Genomic DNA, 24,551 nt, shown 5'->3' with positions numbered 1-24,551 from the left:
TCTTTCTTCATCAGTCAGCTCTTTCTTCATCAGTCAGCTAGGGCTATTGAAGCTGGTATTTTTAGTCCTATAAGCTACAAATGTTCCTCTTGTTTCTAGGAGACTTTACACACCCGCATGTTTTGGAAAATGTTCCAAGTTTCCCCTGAGTAAAAAAAAAAAAAAAAGGCAATACTTGCTTTTTAGGTGGAGGAATGCCTTTTTTTTGGCTAGGGCTGTAACTTTCCTGCCTGTGAACTCCCAGGTGCATACTTGAGGTCAGCTAAGTTCCTTGTAATGGAATTGGGATTTAGTTCATACAAAACCTATGGAATCCATGCAATTTGAGAGTATAGTGCCCTTTCCCTCCCCATAAATTGTGGGATTTTTCCCTTTGAACAATGCAGAGAACATACCCAATCCTTCTGGGAGTTGACACTCTAAAATAAAAAATGTCTTCCCAAACTAGAAAAGTGCTGTACGTACAAGGTTTTCCACTGCCATATGAATGGCTGTGGATGATGGAGTCACTTCCATGTTACATACCAAATTCATAACACGAATGTTTGTTTTCTCATCAGAGATTTATTTTTATTAGTCCACATCTACTGAACGAGGACAAAATGAGTAATTCATCCGGCTGAGTGGTTTTAAGTATGAAATGACTCTGAATGGAGTTAAAATTTATAGGATTGATGAAATGTACTGTTCCAGTTCCTTAAACAGGTCATGCAGGAATTATAAACAATGCTTTTTAATGACTGTTTATGAAATCCTCTCACAATCTGTTTATATATTTTTTTGAGTAACATTTTAATCATAAGGGTTTGTGATCAGATTAGTGTGTTTTCTTTACAGGCTTTAGGTTTGGATGGCTTTTATATTTGGTGTTACATAATGTACCTCAATATATTGTTTAAGCTCTCACATCTGCTCAGGGGTAATAATGTAATCCCTATAACTTGCCATGACTGTGAAGTCCTCTTCAGTTTTTATGTAGCAGTAGTCCTGAAAACCTATCTATGTAACTGTCAAAGCCACTCCTGTCAGATTCTAGAATATGCCAGTTTAAATTGCATCCAGTGTTGTTTTGCCTTTATCTACACTTCTGGTAATTTCTTGCATTTTCCCCTTGCAGACTGGTTACTTTTTTGGGGAGGTTGAAGGGGCTGTGATGAACAAGTTACTAACAATGGGCTCCTTTAAGAGGTAAGAATTAACTCAACTTTCTATCTCTTGAAAATGTTGTAACAACGAAATGAAATAAACCAAACCCAAAGCCATGTTAAGGAAGGCCAAGACTAGCAGTGCGGCTGGGTTCTCATTTATACCTCTTTTCCATATGATCTGAGTGTAACTCGATGCCGTGCACGCTGAATGTTAAGAGTACTGGAGACACCATACAGTAAGTTTCTTGTTAGAAGAACAGTTTGTTTGACTACAATGCTAAAACCGTGTGCCTCTCCTGTTCCTGCTGTGCTCAGGTGGAAAAGGGATGGGGCCATATCTACTACTGAACAGTTTTAAATGGCTCTAAAGCAAATCATTGATGCAACATTAAACATTTTGACCTGTAAAAAGTTGGAGATGGCTCAAACTAGGCAGTGCAAAATGCCCGACTGTTAGAGGGAACGAGTGTTCTGCCAGTAATTCATTTTCATTCACATGCTAACTCACCTTTGAACATTGTTGTGACTATTGACCTGGTCTTACTGTCATGATGGTAATAAAAACTAACAGTGATTTTATGTGTTGTCTTTTAAAATAAATTATGTATTCTGGAGAATTAAGAAAAAACTTTTGCCTTTAACCTGTAACTCAACACTGGAATCTTCACGGCTTTCACATGGTCTAAGAACTTTTCTGTACCCCTTTGTCCTCTTACAGCATGAGAGACGTGCTGACCACCTATTTTACACTTTTCCCTTTTATTTTCCTGTGCATTTCTAGTATAAAATAACCCAAACACATCACTGATCCCATCGACCACTGAACTTAGTTATTACATGTGAGGGTGTCTACAGAGGCTCTCAAAACAGATGGTTTGTGTGCTTCCTTGGTAAACCAGCTCTCTTAAAGGCAGAAAGCTTTCTGTGCTGCCTCTGCACATTATAGCTGAATACCACTCCCAGTAAACAACCGACCCGAAATGGAAAGATCTAGTGCTCCCTGAATCATCCCAAATCCTAGTTTTCGAAGGGTGGCAACGTTTTTGTCTTTAGCACTATATTCTTAACATATGCTGTAAAAGGAGGTGAAGTAATACATATTTATAGACTGGGTTCTACAATGAAAATATCTGTTTATACAAGAGATGAAGCTTTTTTTTTTTTTTTTTTTTAGTGCAAACAAAATCATACAGTCAAAACTAAGGGATAATGCTTTAATTTGTCCCAATTTGATATGTCTTGCCTAGCAAAGCATTTCATACAAAATATCTACTGACCAGTTAATGGTAGTAGGCACCATCCTTGAGAAAACAAAGACTGCATGGCTGGAGTATTCCATCTAAACTGCGGTGTGTGCCAATTTGGTGTGAACCATTGGCTTATGATTTTGCTGGTCTTGAGCTCCAAGGGAGTTACAGATAATGAAGCCACTAGTTGAGTGCAACTGGGCTGCATGCTAAAGAAAATATAAACACAATGGACCGATTATTGAAACACAATAAACTGGCCATTGCCAACCAGTTAAAAATGGGAGAAAATCAAAGTAGTGTAATTGCACTAAATGAGCCACCTGCTTTTCCTGCTGTACAGCAGATAGCTCCATACAGCAACAAAAAAACCCACCCAAAACTGTCTTTGAGCCATGCTAGATGAGGCCTTTAAAATAAATCACTCCAGCAATATGAAGAAGAAATCTTTGCTGGCTCTCATAAAAAATAGTCACACACATTACCATATTTTTAAGATTACTAATTTGTTTGGGTGGGGTTGCGCTTTTCTTTTCCAAAATCTGTTTTACATGGAATAAGAAGTTAAAAAAAAAAAAAAAAAAAAAGCACTGAATAATGCAGTGGATTATCAGTACCATTTCCCTGAGAGGACAACAATATAGGTATTGCATGCATTATGCTTGCCATTGCTGCTCTTACCATGGAGACAAAATCAGAGAGCAAGCAAGCAAGTCTTTCATTCTGGTAATATCCAGAGCCATGGTTTCTTGTAATTTGCTTCTTATACGGCATTTACTGTCCAGCTGGTGAATTATATAGCTTTGCCCTGTTTGATCTGGTCTTGCTCCCTTTTTGATTAGTTTAGAAGTAGAAGGTTCTACAGTGCCTGATCGTCACTGCAGGAACCGTGGGCTTGGGAGTCTCTCTTCCTCTTGCGCCAATAATCTGAGTGCAGTGCAGATATGTGCTACCACTTTGCTGATTCATGCCAGCTTTCAGGCTCTCCGTCCACAAAAGGAATGAACTAACCCTTTGTGCATTCGTTCTCTCAGCTACCACTAATTTGGAGGGATATAGAAGCTCTTTTTAGGATTGAGCTCGAAGTGTTAAACAAAAGGGGGTTGTTTGCTGCTGACTATATTTCTTTCCAACCTGCAGGAGGATGAAATTCAATTTTTGTGTTTGCTGTTTATTTTTTAAAGTGAACTTAAATACCTCCTTCCCTCCTAAATTTCTTTAAACTCAGTACTTCTTTTGAATAATGTGTACATATGTATGTATGTGTCTTTTCTTAGTTTATGGGTTTTATATTTAGGGAGAAAAATTGTATCTGTGCCTCCACAGCAACGTGACATATTGTATGATTTTGTTTAGCAAAATGATGTTTATCTTATACCCTGAGTATTACACACAGTTAAATAATTTAAAGATAATTTAAATTTATTATTAAATAAATTAGTTTTCCATAAGCACATCCTATCTGCTTCACATAACGTAGAAAAAAGTTTCTTTATAGTTTCCTCATCAATTTGTTTACATAAAAACAGTGAAAAAATAGATTCAACTTCTCAAAGCATAAAAATCTTAAAAAACCCACATTAACAATCAGAAAAATTAAGGGGTGTCAGAGCAATGAGATCCCCAAAGAAATAAAAGTAATAAATCTGTAAGAGAAAATTAAATACCTCTTGACTTCAAACCACTTTCTTCCTTTCCAGTAGGAGGAAAACTAAGCAATTCTATAAGGCAAATATGGAAGCAGCATCATTTCCTCTTAACAGTTCTGTTTCCACCAGGCATCCTCATGGACTCTGAAGAAGAATCTGTGCTTTGGTACTTACTCATGTTATCAGGATGTACGACTGGAATGGTGCACTCCCGAACGCCAGCCTTCCCAGGCCCTGAGGCTCACTCCAAAAAGTTCTTGCTGCATTGGGAGCTTCTCTTGTTTCTCAGTTTTTCCTGCCCTGTCCCTTTATCGTTACTCACGTGCTGCTTCGTGGCCAACGCGTGCTCTCTGTGCCCTTACGGCACGGTACAGTCCAAGTCCTTCACCTGTGTTCTCCAAATGCATGTGCATAGAGGCAGACCTTCATCCCTCTGTCTTGATTTACTTTATAAGCAGAACCTAACAAGTGTTTCTGCTGCTCACCCACAGGATACTGCTGAGGTAGCACAGCCTCCAAATTAAGGATATTTTTCTGCTTGGTTTAGGCCACTCTTTCTTATTTAAGCATTAATTTTAATAAGATATTCTTGAATTTTTGGTGAAGGTGTTAAATGGACACATATATCTTAAAATTATGTTTATTGTGCATTTTTATAGTCATTGATTTGACCTATTAATTTGGCAGTGTTTCTGAATATAGATGTATACGTTGGAGAAGATCAGTGACAGACTGAAGGAACAATTCAAATTGGAGTTAGCTGTATTAGACAAATGCGACTGTGATGTATCAGTTCTGCAATGTAGCAGTTCTGATATGACAAAAAATTTCCCTATCGTTGGTGGTGATTTATTTAGTAAAAGAAAAAGTAAGCTCAAAACATACCCTATGTTTATGGTATAAATACCACAAAAAGTAGTCAGGTTTTTTGTATGGGCAGGCAGAAGACATTCAAGGTAGGGAAATGAGCAGGCTATTTCCAATAATCGTCTTCTGTATTAGCTGCCGTGTGCACTGCAGAGCAGGTATGAGGCCTGCGCCCCTCATCTTCAATTTCAAGTGAATAATAGGTAACTGTACTGCCCTGGGGAACGACATTCCATTTTCAACAGAGAAATAGCTGTCAGAAAGGCAACAATACAGCAGACTATATTGTACACGTTTACAAGTAGATACAAAAGAACCAAATAATATCTGTCACTCCCCTCTTGTCATTACCGACAAGAAGAGTCCTGTTCTGATATTTTTTTTTTTTTTTAATCTGCACTGCTATGTGGTATGTTTTCTGCTCAGATTTTGTCCATGTGACACCTAAAATTAATGTCATAAAACTGAGTTTGGGCATAGTTAGGGGTTATATCTCTGTAAATATTACCACCAATTTAATGTAGTATATTAGTATATGGGAATTGTTTTACCCACTTAAGGAGAAACCCAGGCATGTGTGCTAGGTAAATGAGTTGTCATTCTGTATGCTGGAAATACAGGTTGAGTTGTAGTTTTTATACATGTTATGCTTTGGAGCACCTTGGCAATTGGAAATAGCTGAACAGTAGAGGCAAAGATACGTGATGACAAGTTTGTTTTGTCAAAATGCTGTAATTTATTTTCATGCTTTTTGTTGATTTTCTTGCTGGTGAAAGGTATTAGTCTGACAGCTTCTGGACACTAATAATCTGTGTGTCAATGAAGGTGGGAGAGCCAGAGCAGCAACAGGACAGGGTTTCTTACAGTGTCCTGTTACGTCCCCGCTAGGACCCTCTCTAGGCTTTAGCAACCAGTTGACTCTTCACACCACTCACCACTGTCCCTCCTTCCCCTCTTTGTGAGAATGCCAGAGAGGCTGCTTATCTTGTGTCTGAGTTAGTGAACCTCTTTCCAGCAGAACTGAGCTGTAATCTTCATTAATTTTTAGGTAGACGATGGAGTAAAGCATAGTGTGAGCAATTAGGGCTTCCTGTATTATTGGCTTCCTATGCCTGTTTTTTTGGAGCACTTGTTCCTTTTTTTTATGGACTCGACATTTACTTTCATGGCAAGAAGCTTATTATACCTACACATTATATGAAAAGCCCCAAATGTTGAACTGGTGACAAAAGATTTGAAATTTTATGTAATTAGGGTCTTTCAGCTGTTACCATTGTCCATGATGGTATTTTACACTACCAAGTAGAAATCCATAGGTGTGCTGAAACTCTAGCTGAAAGAAATAGCGTACATTTGTTAATATAGCCTGTGCTGCTGATAGGTCTTAGAAGTTTAATTTTCTTGAACCAGGTTCCTACTCAATTGTAAGGCCATTGCAAAGTACTGGGCTGGAATTTACTGTATCAGGAAATTGACAATAAAAAGGTTTTCACTGAGATGTGTTTGGCCTCTGAAGTTACATGCAACAGAGCTGCACATTTAGGTTGTGCTAAGTTATTTCCATTAGTTAAAGATCATTGCACGTAGTCCACGTTTGTCCTGTGAATAACGTTGAAAACAATTGCTGTGAGGACTTTAGCGGGCAGCTAACAGCATGGGGATGTCCGAAAGTCTCAAGCACGTTATCCATAGCAGCAAAGCGCTCCTGTGAGATGCTGTAATACATAGCGTGGACTCGGGCATCTAGGTGGTCTTAAAATTAGACTGTGGGAAGCAGGCAGTTATGTTCACTGACTACAGTCAAACAGAATACGGTTAGCTGCAAACACACTGAAATACAATCACTTCAAAAAGGATAATCGCGAAGCCTTTCTTTCTGCAACAGTGAGTTAAGTCTGAGTGAGAAGAAAGCTTATTTTCTAACATCTCAGAAAGATGTTAGCAATAAAATAACACTCTGAAATGACACCTGAACACAGAAGCACCACAGTGTCTTAGGCCACCGGACTACAAATACTATAATAGCCTTTACAAGGAATAGGGCTGGAAGGCTTTTACCCTCCTGTTACATTTACAAGAATAGAAACAAAACAAAACTGGATTTGAATTTGTGAATTCCTTGGAACCCATTTATACTGAGCTTTAATACCATTCATAATGACAGAGAGTCCAGAATTGACTCAGTGTGTTGCAATGTTCCAATTTCAGTGTGGTTATGGGCTTCATCCACTGATCTTTGAAGCGTATTGCAAAATTCGTATTTGCTTTTAGTGCAGAAGAATCGGGTCTTTTAAGATTATTTGGCAATAATGCTGCTGCTGGTGTATTTTGCACATCCTGCATTAATAGTTGTTTAAATCATCTTTAGAAACTTTCAGATACGTGTTGAACCTGCCCACTTTGGAATTTACTGAGATGGGAATGCGTTGTTCAAAACCCAGAACTCATTCCAGGCTTTTGTTAAGAAATCTGTCTTCCATGTACCTTTCTAAGGATTTGCTCCTTTTTTTTTTTTCTTTTTTTTTTTTTTTTTTAACTTGGATACACTCTCTGTTTTCTAGTTTGTTCCTGAATCTTCACACTGGAAACACCTTCAAATATATTTACTAAAACTAAACTCATTATAGTATCATCCACAGATTATATTCAAGAATTTCCAAACAACACTTTTGCAGAGTTCCACAATGATTTTGAGGCTGTTTATTATAACTCTTCCCCTCTGCCATTGCTCTGAAGTTTAGTATTTCTTTCCCTGTTAAATGAAGGGGTTTTTAACTACATACATTTTAACATTTTTGTTCCTCTTGCTTATAATACAATATTAGATTGTTGTACATTCCCTACGATACAATAAGACAATCTGTAAAAAAAACAATCCAGCATGTCAGGGCACAATTTTAATTATATTTCTGATTATTAGTGTGAGTACATATTTCATTCTTTTAATGACTTTTTACCTTTGAGCATTTAAATAAACTATGACATCCATTACAATGTAGTAATTATGCAAGAAATGTAACACAAGTACAAATATTGGGGGGGGAAAGGCTTTTTCCAATATTTAGAGAGAAGTTCAAGTTATAACAGATGTTCCACATGACACACTATAATAGTATGTGATTAATACTTCTTAGCATGATTGACCAAGCAGTTCTGCCGTATAAAATTGAAAGTTGAGAAATTGATTGCGTTTTCAAACACCAAACAAACAGTCACCAAACATATTATATGAAAAACCATTTACAAAGAATAAAGACAAAGCTGAATGCTATTCTACTTGTAACAAACAGGTATTGAACGAAGCAGGAGGGGACCATTTCATCCACATAGAATTCCTTGACCACTCTGCAGAGAGCACATTAACATCTGCGAGCTGCCCTTGTCTGCAGTTATCACTTGCCACCATCCCTAGGAGGTCCAAGTGGACACGCAACATGGTCCTTGGATCTAGAGGAATAAAATAGCGAAGGCAGCCAAGACCGGAAAGGCTGAGACTACCTTACAGGACCTGGATTCTGACCATGGTTAAAGGGGGGAAAAAAATAAAGGAAAAACCAAAGCTAGGGAAAGTGGTGTATTACTGCATGCCACACAGGCAGCACAGCTTACACCGTGTACTGCTCTGTTTGTCTTGGCAGATCTGTGTGCGCGGATCTGGCTGTGGGCGTGATTCTGCCAAGTATGGTCAGTGTTCAACTTACACCCATGTTTAGGTCTCTAGTTATGCGTTTGTCTACCATGTGCCTCTCTCTGCCAGTCCACAAAACAATGGCTTCCTAGCCATTTCTATTCTGAATATAAGATAAAATTACTAATGTAAGCAGTATGATCATGTACTAAATGTTTAGTCGAAGCTGCGAGATCCAATATATTAGATATTTTGCCTGTAAGCCAAAAAGAAAATATAGGCATAATAAAGAAGCTTTTAGTGATGGTTGCTGTCACAAAATTAGATCAGGAAAATTATATACAGTTTCCACCACAATGGATTATGAGATTTTATTGGTACAGGTTGCAACGTTTCATGGCATGCAGTGCAGAATGCCTCATGGTGATGCTGAATGCATTTCATGACCCGTCTTTGGCAGCTTCTGGGACATCCTTTCCGTAGCTGAATTTGTGTGCTCTCCTTTCCTCTTCACGTAGAAGCAAGGCACACATTGCAAAATGCTCAAGCCCCATCTCATACATGTATAAACCATCTATGTCCAATTGTGTTCCTTTGTCCCCCTGATGATGCAAAAGTCAAATGGATATGTGCAAATAATACTAGTAACTTTTACATATTTACACTTGTTGCAACTTATCAGATAAAGATTCTTTACATCTGCTATAGATGTTAAATGCTTTTTATGTGGATGGATAGAGTTAATTAATTGTTCTATGGACAGACAGATTTAGAGAAATAATCACAATTCCATATACTATGTTCTGGATTTTACATTTAGATCTCTGAAGTGTATCAATGATGAGTAAAATCACAAGCAGAAAGAAATTTCCCTGTTTACTATGCATCTGAGGAGGCTTCTAGCATATGTTGATTACAGCAGGTACTTGACATGGGATATTTTGCCCTCATGAAAAGAAAGAAAAGTAAACCCATCCTGCTTCAATTATCTGTGCTGTGAATACACTGAAATTTCACCTCTCTCTTCTTTGGAAGCAACACCATGGTTTTACGAATTAGTTGTGCACTGAGAACTGTAGAAGTGTCTGTTTGCCTTTACTGGAGTTCAAGAGTGGTCTGTTGTGAGAATCCCCTCAAATGCATAGCTTCTTTCACCTTCTGGGGCTAAATGTGCTGATCTTAGTCCAGAACCAACTGTTGAAGCATCGTGTTGAATGTGTATTCTCCTTCTCCTCCTCCTCCTCGCATCGTTTATGCCATTGTGTGTTACACTGTATGTGTATTTTCCCTGGTTCCTCCCAGTTTGCTTTGTCCTGCAGTTTGATAAAACCCTTACAAACTCACAATGTTTCTTACCTTTATTCTCCTTTGTGTAACCTGTATTTTAATGATCCTTTTCCCTCCTTTCCCTGCTGCTGTTACAATTTTTATTTTCCTGTCTACTTTGTGGGCAGACTGTTCCACATCATCATTTTTATTCCACTGTTTTCTTCTTTTAGTCAAGCAGTTTTCTGTTCTTCTCTGTAGAATTACACTTTATGACTACCAGGCCATGTGTAGAACAAACAAAGAGAGTAGCGACAGTGCCCATAGCTTACTGGACGTAAGTACAGTAAATTTTCTGAGCACCTTTCCATGCAATCATCAAAGAAAATTGTTGCAAATATCTCATGGCCATTGTAAGCCCATTATTTTGATTTGGAATGGTAACAGCTCTTGCATTTATGCTAGTGCATCCAGGGAATGCTTCATTATACACAAATGCAGAGTGCTAAGCATTTTTAAGTTCGTATACTTACACAATCATTTTTAATGCTGGGCTGCCATTTCTGAGGTTCTGTCAGAATGTTCTTTGCACCATATGAATCCTCCTTCGTAGGACTTTGTAAATTTGGCAATAGCTTGCATTTTGTTTGGGAGACTGTAATCATATTTGCCTTTCCTCTATGTAAACAGATACGCGCATGCAGAAATGTAATTAAAATTTAAAATTTACTTTTTTTTTAATATTAAAAGATTGGTTCATTGGTAAGCCATGCAAGTTTGTGATTTTATCACTTTTTCTCCCTTAGTATTTAAACATGTCTTTTAAAGTAGAATTTCAATGCGTATTTAAACCCTTGTCTTGCTATCAGATCTGAACACAAACCCTGTCCCTCTGCAAAGCCTGGTTAGAGTCAAGCTGGGTTTTGCAAGCCCAACGCTTCCTTGTTGCTAAATCATATATCTAGCTAATAAGGGTATTTTATAATCATGTATATGTTTTACTGATACTATAATAACCTATCAGAACTGATAAATTGTTAGATATAGTTTTTGCATCTTAAAAAGGAACCATTTTAACAAACATATGACAGTATTAGCGTGAAAAATTCTCATGTAAAGACAGCAGCAAAACACTCTAGCGGTTTTACCAGTCTGGAAAAGTTATCTGATAGTATTTTCAAATGCACAGGGGTCTAGCTAGAAAAAATAAGCCTACGCATAGTTAAACAGTTGAGTAAATATCAAAGTTCTGACAACTTCCAAATATTTATGTATAGCTTCTATGGTTTAATAATCACATGCATTTTGGGATGTTTTCATTTACATATTTACATGACTCTATGTTTTTCAAATAGCTGCAAATTTGGATTTACTACACTTATCAGTCTGTTATCCGCTAAAGCCTGAACCTGGGAAAAGACTATCTTGACATAATAATAAGTACCAGGCTGTGCAATAAGACTTAAATTATTAGTGAGATAGAATAGGATGCTGTGAATCACATTTTCATGAAAAATTTCAAAATATATCGCAACTCTTAGCAACTACCTTCCATCCCAAGGCTTGGGACTTCAGCTCAGTTTGCATAAGCACCCAGCATGTAGAGCTGAAGTATTTCTCTCTTACAAGCGGGCTTTAATCCAAGAGATTTTCACTGTTCCAGTTTTCATCTGGGCTATGTTTATGGAGAAAACACTCTGCAACTGTTGTGGGATACACTGAGACATGGCGAGCATGTACTTACTTTATTTTTTTAAAGATACCCAAACTCTTCTTTAATCCTCAAGTGGTGTTTTTTGTTATTTTCCTGTTGATTCACTCACCTCTAATAATCATGAATACTGAGAAAGTATGAAGAGAACTTGCATTAAAACCAGGTAGGGCTAGATTCCTCAAAAGTGTTTTTTTCCTGGTTTTATGCCCAGTTTTGTACGTATAGTTCAGGTTATTAGGCAGTATGCAGTACAGTTTCTACATAATCAAAATGTTTCTTCACCAATTTTTGTCCTTCCTTTTAAGAATTATGGTTTTACAAATACAGGAATATATATAAGGGCAAGGCTGAGAATCTTTAAAAAGTTCATACTTTAAACAGCATAGAAGTAGAGCTTAGGTATCAAAGACTGTATGACTACTAAAGGGTCTAAGCCAACATCCTGCCAAAATTATGGAAAACAGGTGTGAGGACTGGACCCTTTCTATCACAGCTTTTTAGGCTGTGGGACTAAAACGGTAAATTAGGGATGGACTAGATTTATAGATCATCTGGTCCATTTCTTTACCAGTATAGGATTGCTTCTTAAAATATATTGATACCTTGTTATTTAGCATATTTGCTTGTTTTAATTTATTCAGCTCTTCGATAACTGGCCATAGAACCCCTTTGTTGCAGATGTATCAGTGCCATAGAGTCATCCAGCTCAATTCGTTTGGCTCTCAATGATGGTTTAGATACATAGAGAGAATAAAGCTGCTGCAGTTTTTGCTGCAGTTTTTGAAGGAATGGTCTTTCACTGGAAAACGGTGTCTTGGTAAAATCACGTCTTACGAGAATGCATTTATGTCAATGTAATGAAATGTTTTTCCATTAAAATTTTGAAACTTTTCTCATTTTCTATTCATATTTTTGAAAAAAAATGTATCAAGTTATATCATGTATATCAAGTTATATCACATATATCAAGTTTTTAAATTTTCCTCTAGTTCTTATATTAAAATAGTTTTATAATACATAGTATATTTTAAATAAAATATGTATTGTTCGTAAGTAAATATATATATTAATTTATCATTTCACATTATGAAAATAAAAGCATGCAGCAAAGTTAATTACTTGGTTGTGAAATTTCAGGTTTTCTAATTCATAATGAAAACAAATCACATGTCCCACAGGCTGAAATTTTGTTTTCTTTTAATCTCTAGGAAAAACTTGTAACTTTTTATCTTTTCCTATAAGACAGTCCTTAATAAGTGAAAATCTTTACTGTCTTGGGTATTATGTGTTCTGCTGGCTTGCTATTTCAGCCTTTCATGCCGCTGACTGACACTAGTTCATTGGCTCTGTGAGTTATCAGCCCTGCATAGAAAACTGTGGCCTCTGAAAACTTTAAATGGCCACTTACTGTTGTGCAAAATGGCACTGCTTCAGTAAGGTGCTGATTCAGGATGGTTAAGCATGATTTTAGATATCTGAGTAATTCTCTTAAAGTCAGTATGACCTCTTGCATATGCTAAAATACTCTGTTGATAGGGAATCTAAAAAGTCTGCAAATTTCATGCAACTAGGAGACCCTAGTACAAATGAGTGGGACCAAGATAGATTCCTTTCCAAATTTCTGGAAACTGACTTTTCTGCCCAAAATTCTTTCATAAAAAGATCCTATCGATATTCTTTTCAAAAATAAAATATACAGTAGAAGTACTGTAAATACAGGATTTTCAAAGTGTTTGCTGTATTTGTTATGGTCCAGAAAAACAGAGGGAGGAGGGGAGTATCTTAAAAACTACTTAAAGTGCTTACAACTGGGGCTTCAATATGACACAGATAACTTCATTTAGGTAAATTCAAACTTCAGGAGCTTTTTGTAGCCTAATTAGACTGAGGTAATGAATAGGGATTTACATTATAGAGAGGCAAGTCTGTGAATTGCAGCCTAAGAAAAGCTCATATTGTCTACCAGAGCTGTTCCTCCCGCAATAGCCTGGGAAATAGGAACCCCTAGAGGTTAAATATTAAAGAATCATTTGCAAAACTTCCTTTTCCAACTGATAATCTGTGTATATGACCAACCACATTAAAAGGAAATGTCGTTACTATATATTTTAATAATCAATATAATAATATTTGTTTTTTCATAAGAAAAAGTTATTGTTCTTTTTCTCATGGTACCCATGCATTTGAATATCCATAACCTTGTCTTTACATGAAGAATTCAGTTAAGATATAAATACTGCATCTTTTGCCTTTTTATTAAATGAGTTGCTTCTCTTCAGCCTTATAATGCCTTCTTTGCTGCAGTAAAATGGATTATGACCGAGCTTGTCTTGTAAGTAAATTTATCAAGAACTTAATGAAAATTTGTATGAATGAATGAATATTTGTACTTCTGAATAATTAATGAATATTAGTACTTTTTGCCTTTTACATACATTGTGCTGCTTCTATGATATGATTTTAAATATAGTAATAAATATTTACTTTTTTCTTTCCAATTTTGCATTGTTAAAATCTGAGAAATTGTTGGCTATATGAATGCACAGTTGCCCTTTTTATATTATTCATGGTCGTCACTGATATCCGTATGTCTTTGCGTAGTAAATCTAGCAGATCACAATATACAAACCAAATTTATTATTGTGGTTGCTGTTAAATTTTACATAAATGTCTGGGTGTTTGTAATGCAGGGTGGGCTGTTGTCAATATAGCAATCTTACAGTGATTCACTGTATTGTTTGTCACTTCATGAATTTCTTTAAGATGGACCTTTTACAGTATATGTCAGATAAGGTATACTCTAGAAATTGCTGAATTTTTTTACCTGGCTTAGTTCATCTAATATTTCAAGTTAATACATAATGACTATTGTCTTTAAGAGCTTGACTAAGAAATCACAGAGAAATATCATATGGAGAAGAGGAAGCCTTAAAATGTGTCTTGTATTATTAAACTATATGTTTCATTATTGTTCTTATCAGAGCACAGAGTTGCAGATTTAAGTGGATTTACTCTTTATTCAAATAGAACTATTTTTTTTCTTGTAGTTGTTGTGTTTTAATTGTAAATTATATGAGCTTTCATCAAAGTTTGGAATAAGAGTTAAGGAGGATTAACTGAATGGCTATTTCCAAAGGGCAGATATTGATCTTAAACGCAGCTTTCAAAGTAAATATCAGGGAAAGAAATAATGTTAAAATGAGACTTTGATGCTAGCTATAACAGCTTCAAAAATTTCCAGAAACTTTCTGTGTTTGTAAGTATTGTAGTTTCATGTCCATATGACAAACTGGATGTTGGTTTCATATTCTTTGCACTTACAATAAGTGATAGACTGACACATTTCAGTCCATTCTTCAAAGTAAATTGCAGTATATTTTAATGGGAAAATGCATTCTTGACACATCTAATTAGAGTTGATTAGACACTGATTAATCAATCCTTTCTGCTCCTAGAAATAAATTAGTTTTATTATTTTAGTTCCAGAGTTAACATAAGAAAGTATTTTGTGTGTACTCCTGTACTGTAGCCAGGACAGTTATAATCCTATGGCATTTTACTAGAGTCAAAATACTCTGCATAATGAAAAAATAATGTTCAATAATGTTCATCAGTAAAAATACTGTATGCTGCCATGCATTGAGAATTCTAGTGGACGCTTCAAATAAGATCAATAATCTAATAGTAGGTAACTCAATTATTTATTGATGGGGTTAATTTCAGAATAAATTCTCAGTGGTAAGTTACAAGCCAGTGAAAATATGAGCATAGCAATAGTTGATAATCCCAGAGTTATGCTAGTAACATGAATTTCAGTTCTGTATTAGCTTTTATTTAGAATAGGATTAATGGTATCGAACTACTGCCAGTTTAGTGTTTTGAAAACATTCTATGGGATAATATGAGAACTGTAATGATTTCTTTAGGTTCCTTGTGGAATTTAATCTATGCAGTTGGTGGCACTCTGATCTAACAACAAAAGGTAAGTGTAATTTTTTTTTCCTGGCTATAATGACAGAAATGGCTAGATTTAATTGGATTTTTGAAATTCACATGTGTGTAAAATGTTTTGGATTAAATAATAGATGTCTGATAACAATAGTTTGTCTCCCATCCTCTTCTTTCTTAATGTTTCCCAAAACACAAGATCATTAAGATCTTCTATGAATAACCACAAGTGCTTGCGTGTACTCTAGGAATACAATACAGTACTATAATGGAAAAGTTAAAGTAGTTGATAATGATTAAATATGTTTTTTGTTTTAAATGCTTCTTTCATTCCAAAACAGCCTTTGTGAATAAAGCAATTATACTAGCCTTTTTCTGCTTATACTATACTTTTTCTAGAGCTGCTGTAATATGTAGGGGGTTATTGTGCTGGAAAATGCCGTTTCAACAAAAGTCCACAGGAACGTGGTCATCTCAATATAATTTCATACGAAAATAATTTTTAGGGCTTAAGTTATTAAATTTTATGCTTCATTTTTGAACAAGACTGGTTAAAACTGCATTTTGTTTTATCGTTCCATTCAAAATATATATTTTAAAGTAATAAAAGCTAGATTAATTAAAATTCAATTTACTCAAAATAATTTTTTAAAATGGGGAGGTTTCATTTGAAAGAATAATGAAATTTTAACAGTTCCTATAAGAATTGGAACTCTGCAGTGTCAGCTATCTCTTCTATTTTAGCAGACTTTTTATGGCATTTCAGAAGTGCTGCTCAAAAGTAAAGGGCTAATTTACAAGAGCAGTGCTCTTCAGTTGGCTATTTCATAGGCAAATTATTCTGCATGCCATTTACTGGTATAATGATTAAATTACATTCTTCAGCCTCATATTTGCAGATTTGCATATTCCTTAGCAAAGCAGGGGATGAAATTGCTACTTCAGGCTTCAGTTTATATTTGCATTGCCTGGATACTAGGCTGTCTTTAGGCCAAAATAATATCCTGTCTAAGTTAAGGTGTCGGGAAAACGGAACATACTGATGCCCGGGAATATTCCAGTGTCGCCTGTAGTAATAAGATGCTGGAGCCCTTCTAGCAGAAAGATCTGTCCTGGAGCAACCAGAAAGTATGGCAGCAAACGGCAAAGCACGTGTCAGGCTACTGCCCAACGTGCTGTAAATGCTGTGTAGGCAGAAGGGGAGGTGGAGATTGGTGTCTGCTGCAGGTGACGATCTGATAAAGAGCCTTCTAGAAATCTAGGTGGTGAACTTAGTATAGCCTTTCCCATACTGATGTAAGCTGTATGCTGCACGGCAACACTGGAGCCGATTCTTCTGTTACATGAGCAATGAGCCCGATGTGGATTGGATGCACATGCACAAATAGAGCTTCATGAGAACCAGCCAGACACTATTTGCTTGTGTGGCTGCTTCTTAATCAGCAGTGCCTAGGCAGGGGTTCTAAAAACCAAGACTAACTTTCCAGTGATTTCCCTAACTATGGTGAAAAATATCTCCTACACTGATGGCTGTGAAGTACAGTAGGGTTTGCTGTGCTAGACCCAGAAAATGCAAAACTGTTCCTTATATCTGAAGAAGAATGGCAGGTATGCCAGTCTTAGTCCTTGGTGTGGAGGGTCCCCACACACCTGCCGATTTACCAGACACTTCATATGAAAAATACGTCTGCACAAGGTCTTGTAATCTCAATCGCATTTGTAAATGAGAGAGAAGAAACTGATGCCCTAAACCTTGGGCAACCCCATCATTTTCTGGACTCTAACGAGGTGCTGGAAATCTGAGACCCATGGATCTCTGGCAGTGTCTTTGTTACACAAGCCATATGTTGATACAAGTGAGGGTAGACCCAAAATACAGGTGATAAATTTCAGTCATTCTTGGAAACAGATAAGGAGAACAGAAGAGAAAGGGAGAAGGTGTAGTAGAGATAGTCAGACAATTCTTAAGAAAATGTTAAATTGTTAAATATGTCATGAAAGTATCAGAAATAACAAAACTTTCCTGACCAACTTTAGTACGTCCCTTGAGATCTGTGCATTTAGGGGAATATTTTTAAATTACATACAAAAATTATGAACAGTTCAGAAATGCGTGTCCTAGTGTGTGACTGCGAATGCAGCTTTGCTTATTCCCCTGGCAGTGTGCAATAGATACACCACTGGCGCTGAAACAGATTATCTTGAACGGAAGATCTGTCGGGTCTGAGAGCCTGTTTAGTGTAATCTATTTTTGTCATACCTCGTCTTGTTTTCTCACTTAGCAATTAGTTTAAGATAGGCTTAACATTTGTGCTGATGTGCAAGTGCATCTCTCTGTTAAGGAAGAATGAAGGGGTGGTGAGGAAAAAGAAAGGGAATGAGGGAGACATTGTCCAACAGATACATCAGTGTGAGAGGCAGAAGAGCTGCCTTCAGTTCCCAGCTTGGCTGCTGTCCTGCAGTTTGACCTTGAACCAGTCTCACTGCTTCCTGCTACCTCAATTTACCAATCTTTAAGATGCAAGTAGTAACACTTTCTTTCTCCTTGCACTGCAAAGGCTTCAGATTAAAAGTGTTACGGAGTCTTAATTATTACTATTTTGGGAAGAAGATTACAAGCACTAGTTCTCGGCAAAGTAACGCTTCTGCCCCTCACCCACAGAATTAGTCTAACTGATGAAACTCTGCAAAGATCCCCAAGCTGTAATCCAAAAAAGCGTTTTGGCTTCAGTTAAATGTACCACAATTTGGTTATCAAATAAATGTAAACCCCCATACATAATAGTGATGTACAGCATCACTGAAATAAAAATAACAGTAAGTCCATCTTGAATCTACAGAGAAAGAATAAAAGCTTGTGCATAAATGTAAAGTAGGTTGGCGATGCCTAAACCATGAATAACTAACAGTTATATCTTACAAAATTACATTCCTTGGATAAACTTTTTTTTTTTTAATTGAAAAAATAGTGTTATGCACTGCCTAGGAAATCTCACAGGGTGGCAGAAGCTGAGTAACATTTCCGTTCTCTGTGAGCTCTGTAATACAGCATCTCATGTTGTTCAGAATTTTGTGTGCTGTTCTTCCCATGTTAACATCAAGATATTTTTTTCTGTGCCTATAGCGCAGAGGTTGAAACAAACCCTAGAGCCCTGTGATACTGAATATCCAGCTTTTGTTTCCGAACGCACTATAAAGGAGACCACGGGGAATATTGCTTGCGATGACTGTTTCAAGTAAGCCCTTTCAATTTTTTTTTATACAACTGTTTGTGACAAAGCAGTAAAACTGAATTATTCAAGGTTATGTTGAAGAACATACAAGTCTGTTATGTTTTATCTTAGATAATGACCTCTATCAGGGTTTCATTTCTGTTATTACAGGGGTCATTTAAAAGTTTGATACTCTTAAATTAAAGAGTGCCTATTATTTTCTACCAAAAAAGGTAAAAGCAGTAGAGGCTTATGCTAATTTCAGAGAATAATGAATGTTTTAAGACTTTTCCTAGATACATGCTAAGGGCATATTCTGTAAAGGTTTAGATGCAAAAAGGTTAGTGCTGTTAGCTCTCCTATACAGGACCGAAACCCTGCTGGATAGGTTAGAAGTTCCCTTGCGGGTACAGTGAGATCTGGCTGTTTTACTTGAATGCCAAATGGTGTTTCCTTCCTAGAATTGTGAGGCTGAAAGAGTGGGAGAGGATTAAATCTGTCCTCCAAAATTTCAGTGCTGGGGAGCTGAGTTAATAGTAACAAATCTCACATGTCAGTGCTGCAACCTTGTCAGTTCTGCGGTCAGCGCTACTGTGAAGTTGTCCCTCACAAGGTTAAAAGAAGAGAAAGACTTCAGTCTAGCTTTCCTCTTTCATACTGAAAAAGTTTTTTCTCTGCATTTAGTGCCTATGTGCAGTGACATTTTTACTGTAGTTATGGTACAATTTAACTGAAGAACTGCATAGGTATGGTTTATGCAAATTTCTCTACTTCAGTAAGTCTCTTAACTGGATTGCCTTTATGCTGGGAGGTCATCATCACAAAAGAGATTAGTATTTACAGCAATAATTTGTCTATCAATATAAATGTCAGGAAAAATTTCTAAGTTAAACAAAAACTGTTACAGCGGTCCCTTTCCAGACTAAATCGATATGCAATTAGCAAATAAAGGTGAAAACTTCTTCTCTTTCAAGTCAATAGGTGTGATTCTGGACTTGCTCCTAAATTTCCTCCTCAATATCTTCATTGTTTTAAAACAAGAAATAGGAGTAAGTACACTGGAGTGTACATTCTAAGTGCTAATATTCGCTTTTAATTTGCTGCTGACCAACTTTTAATTATAAGGAATTTATTAATGTCTGGTGTGAGTAATTGCTTTTATATGGCTTTGTGGGATAGAAGTATGAAAGTGCTTTGTAAATTGATCCTAGGGAACCCTTTAAATGTAACAATAGGTCCCACTGCCCAGAAAGTACAAATTCAACAAAATCAAGCAGTGACTTTTCCACTTGACATATCAAATACAATGTATGTTACACTGCTATGAGTCCTTCATGCCAGCATTGTAGAATTCAAGCAGCCTTATTTTGTGATCACTTAGCAGAAGATTACTGAGAAGTTGTGCAACAAATTATCATACATCACTTACGTTTAAATTTTGCAAACAGACATGATTCCATGAAAAGAAGATTAATTTAACGGGACCAGGTTTTCTCAAAGGAATGCAGATTTCAGTCTGTCTTCTTAGGTAACTTCAGGTCAAAGGAAATAACTTTCAAAAATAACACAATTCTGCAATACTTGGACAGCACTGAGTTGGAAACTGAGTTTAGTGAAAATTATAGTATTTCAAAAATAATGCGCTAAGATCTTTTTCATAGAAAAACATTTTGTGTTCCACAGTGGAACAAAAAAATAAAAGAAAACCCTGTAAGTTACAAACTGATCTCAAGGCACCCATTATTTTTCTCCACAAGCAATGGCAAAACCTAAAGAAATAATCCAGAAGAACTATTAGATTCTCATGGGAAAGTTCTTCGTTATACCGTTTACCCACTGTCATTAACAATCTACAAATTGCATCTAAGATTGCAGACTGCATTGGCTTCCAAATATTTTTGTTATAACCCAGGACACTTTCCCGCAGAACAGCTAAGGAATTTGACCCTAAGTCCTTTGTAGACCTACATCTTCTGACCCAGTTTTCTGTTTCATGGCCTCACTACCGATAGATATTTTTACAAGCAAGTGTATTGCTTAATACTTGTAATTTAAGAATCATGGGCTCAATCAGTCAAAATTAGGGTTCAACCTCATATACAGTGAGTCTTGAACTGACACTGCATTCGATGGTTAATCTGCACAGCATCTGTTGCGTACTAGGCTCTCGAGTCAAATCACTTTGAGTCAGTGGGATTATTTTCTGTGCCCTCCTTGGACCATGTTGTAGATTAATCTGTTTATGATATATACTTGCAAATCTTGATTACAAATAGAGAAATATATTTGTAAATATTTAGCTGAATATATACCCACTCTAAGATTGCAAACCTATTTGAAAGACACTGAAAAAGTCAGTATATTGTGAACAGGTTTGCAAACAGAAGTTGTGCAAATACTCTGCTGCAAGAAAGTTTGTCACAAGTTAGTCATTCAAGTCAGTATCTTTTGTTCCAGCAGTGTCAGGCACGACTATAGAGCCCTTGTCTGAAAAAGGAGACTAAAAGCAGTCTCTTAGTAGAAGTAAAAATGATGACTGATGTTAATTGAAACCATATAATGTTACTTAGATAAGACATTTTGGAGCACAAATACTGTGTTATTGCTAACAAAGTCATAGTCAACAAGGTCACATAGTGAGAGTCAGAGGCTCAGTCTTATTCCATCCTGGGTGTGCGGTTACTGATCTGATAGAAATACTCTGCACGTCACAGTTACCGAGAGGAACCGTTACTGACTGTAGTTATGAAAACTAAGCCTTTTTCTTATCAAAGTTTGCAATCATAATTTTTAATCATGGGTGCTCAGATTTAAATCAAAGTATCCTCACAAATAAATCACGCAGGAGGAAGGACTACATAGTAGTTACTTCATAAATAGCCGTCTCACCTTTTCAGCCAGCTCTGAGAATCAGCTCTGAGAATCAATGGAAGGGCATGTACGCACTTAAGTGGACTTTGAGTCAGGCACTAGATGTATACAGACATATAAAATACACTCTCTGTATGTAAACTTATCTCTTACTAGCAAAAAATAAATGCTACTTTGGAATAATTTGCAATGTTTAAAAACGATTTTCAAAAATATAGGTTTTATTAAGAAAGCAGGAGCCTAAAAGAAAATAAGGATTAACATAAGAATGTCATTAGGGTCAGGGTTTGGCTGTCCCAACCCATAATTTGTTGTTATTCAATATCCCAACGATTATTAAATTAATGTGTTATTTAAACAGCAATCAAAAACAAGTCAACCCACATTTTCTAAGCACTGTCAACAAGACAGAAAAACTGGAATTTTTTAAAAATCTGAAATGCTTTCATATTTTCCAGTAAAGCTATTCCCCTTTATAGCAAAAAACCTAAAAAAAAAAAACCCAAAAAGCAAGCATTACTTCTGAAATCTCAGATAATAGACTGTTGAATGTTCTGTGGCAGATTCACTGTTGGAAATAGTTAATTGCTGAAGAGAAATGTTTTTTCTTTATCAATGTCAATTGGCACTCTTTCTGTTGAGTCAGAACTACACTAATGCCAAACGCACTCGGTATAGGTTTTGAAGACATTGTGTTGCTCGGAGATGTGTCTTTGATTCGACATTAAGTTGGAAATCTTTGGCTAAATAAGTATTTCAATGCTGCTTGCAGTTTTATGAGGTATTGCCCCAATGCATTAGCCAATTTTTAATACAAGTAAGCATGTCAACCAAAGTGCTTCAGCAATTCTCCCTGGTTCCATTACCAGTTTCTGCTTTCTGGTGATCTCAGCATTGCAAAGTTTAATTGGTAATACTTAAAAAGCACTAAAAATGTCTAAGGAAAGCATCCTTAGAAGGACAGAGTTGTTGTTACAAATTGGAAAGGGTGATGGCTGTTACGATATCTGACCAGAGAAAGTTACCTGATCTTTTTAGTATATCTACTCATCTTTTTTGTAGCACAAACAACAAAAGTTTTCTCTAATTGCAAATCTCTTTTTTTTTTCATGAAAATTCAGATGTTTTCGTTTAGCTTCATTTAGGAAAACTATTTAATTTCAGCATTAACTGGGTTAGCATTAGCTAATAACATTAATAGCATTAACTGCTATGAGTGTGGGTATAGCAACTTACTCATCTGACTATTTATACATTAAGTATATATTTTAAAATGTCAAAGTTGCAAGGAACCATTTGAAGTGCATAGTTGCTAAATTTGCATGTTTGACTAGAGAAATTATGTGTATACAAATCAGGCAGCAATTGCACAGTGAAATCCTTAAAAATATGCCCTTTTAACCTCTCCTGTTCATGTGTGATGACATACTGGACTTGGACGCAGAACAAAAATCTGGCCTTACTTCCAGTGACCCAGGGAGCAAAGCCCCCTTCTCTTTTAATTGCAGCACTCATGGGTCCACAAGGTCAATACCAAAAACTCAGAGAAACTGTTTTGTTCCCAGTTGATTCCTTGTGCGCAGTCTTAAGACACAAAATAAAGAGAAAAGTAAATATGGGAAAGCCATATTTTCACTAGGGAAGCAAGGAAATACGTAGCTACAATCATCCTAGCCCTGGGAAAGACTTACGTGTGTGTTTTAATTATGCAAGATGAATGTAAGTATTCCCTTTACTTTGTTGTATATCACATGTAAATTGCCTGCTAAATTCATAGGAACCACTTACTTGATTAAACACTGTCCCACGTATTATATATTTGGCCCATGGGAGTGCTAGTAAGCAGACAATTATTTAACAGGGAAAATCATCAATAAACCAAATGCCTTCTCTTGCTTTCTTATAGCCTCGGCATTGAGTACTGTTCATTGCCAAAAAAAAGAGGTAAATGGCAGTGGAATTATAGTTCAGGATGACACTGCACCCTTCGTGTGGATGTATAATGGCAAATTTCAGATTTGTCCACTGAATGCACTTCTGTGGCAGTAAGAGATAAATAACAATACAAATTAGATGCAGATTGTTCCGGGCATGAGTATATTAGTGTCAGGAACAGTGCGATCTGCAGACATTAAAAAGGTAATGGTTTTTAAAAACCACTTAATCTTGAGACGTACTGCCATTTGCTAAAATATATCTGCATTTCTTTCTCAGTAGAAGCTTGCCAAACTGCTGTACTTGATCGTGTTTAAAATGTGTAAATAAATACACAGTTCAATTTCCCATGAAATAAATAATCATTTGTCTTTTCAGATGTAGTTAGTTTGCTTCTAAACAAATCAGCTTGCCGTATAAAACAAGCAAAGCATCAAGGGCCAATTTCTTCTCATTTGGAGCTCTAGCTACATACAGCAGAATATCCCTGTAGATTCCCTGGAGTAGTTTGGGCAGTACATTATAGTCAGTCTTCTAGAAGATGTTTTGGGTTGTATTCATTTTGCTGTATCCATCCCATTAGGACCCAGAAGAAAATCAAATGTTCTCTAAATTTCACCATACTTTCTTCGGACTGTGTGTTTTTACATGCTTGCTTTTCAGCAACCATGCCGAGTACACATGTGATACCATGCACATAAACGGTTTTGACCTATGCCCGTGTTGAGTCACAGGCGTGCTATAGTCAAGCTGCTCACTGCTGATTTTGGCGATGTTGAACAGGTCTTAATCTCCGATAGCTTGCTTAGATGCGCGTGGAAGTCGAGGAGTACCTTCAAGGGAAATTCAGTATTTTTCATACTTCAGTAGTTAATTGTTGAAGTCTCCAGAATCAAAATCTTAATCTATAGAGTCATCTTGCACCTCTGTTTTGAAAATCAGATCTTCCAGACTTGCAGAATACTTATGAGTGTTAAAAAGTGTTTATATTGGTGGCAAAAGCAGTATTGGTAGAAACTTAGAGTAGCCAAAACCTAGAAGATCCCAAAAGTATTTTTTTTCCCCT

The 24,551-nt window shown here is 36.4% G+C and overlaps 1 protein-coding gene across 1 annotated transcript in view; it reads left to right on the top strand.

Annotated features, from left to right (window-relative positions):
* The window catches only part of CACNA2D3 (calcium voltage-gated channel auxiliary subunit alpha2delta 3), a gene marked incomplete at its 5' end in the record, with an annotated part of 467,841 nt that overhangs the window by 430,368 nt on the left and 12,922 nt on the right, over nucleotides 1–24,551 (top strand). The window contains 5 exons of the mRNA XM_082004801.1: nucleotides 1,118–1,188; nucleotides 10,067–10,142; nucleotides 13,799–13,851; nucleotides 15,446–15,501; nucleotides 18,592–18,703. Of these exons, the coding sequence (XP_081860927.1) occupies nucleotides 1,118–1,188; nucleotides 10,067–10,142; nucleotides 13,799–13,851; nucleotides 15,446–15,501; nucleotides 18,592–18,703 (368 nt within the window). The remainder of the gene's footprint in view (nucleotides 1–1,117; nucleotides 1,189–10,066; nucleotides 10,143–13,798; nucleotides 13,852–15,445; nucleotides 15,502–18,591; nucleotides 18,704–24,551) is intronic.

Source organism: Phaethon aethereus (assembly GCF_964289735.1).
Source record: "Phaethon aethereus genome assembly, chromosome: 11".
Classification (NCBI taxonomy): Eukaryota; Metazoa; Chordata; class Aves; order Phaethontiformes; family Phaethontidae; genus Phaethon; species Phaethon aethereus.
The sequence above is the reverse complement of the archived record's forward strand: the minus strand, read 5'-3'. Positions and strand labels throughout refer to the sequence as shown.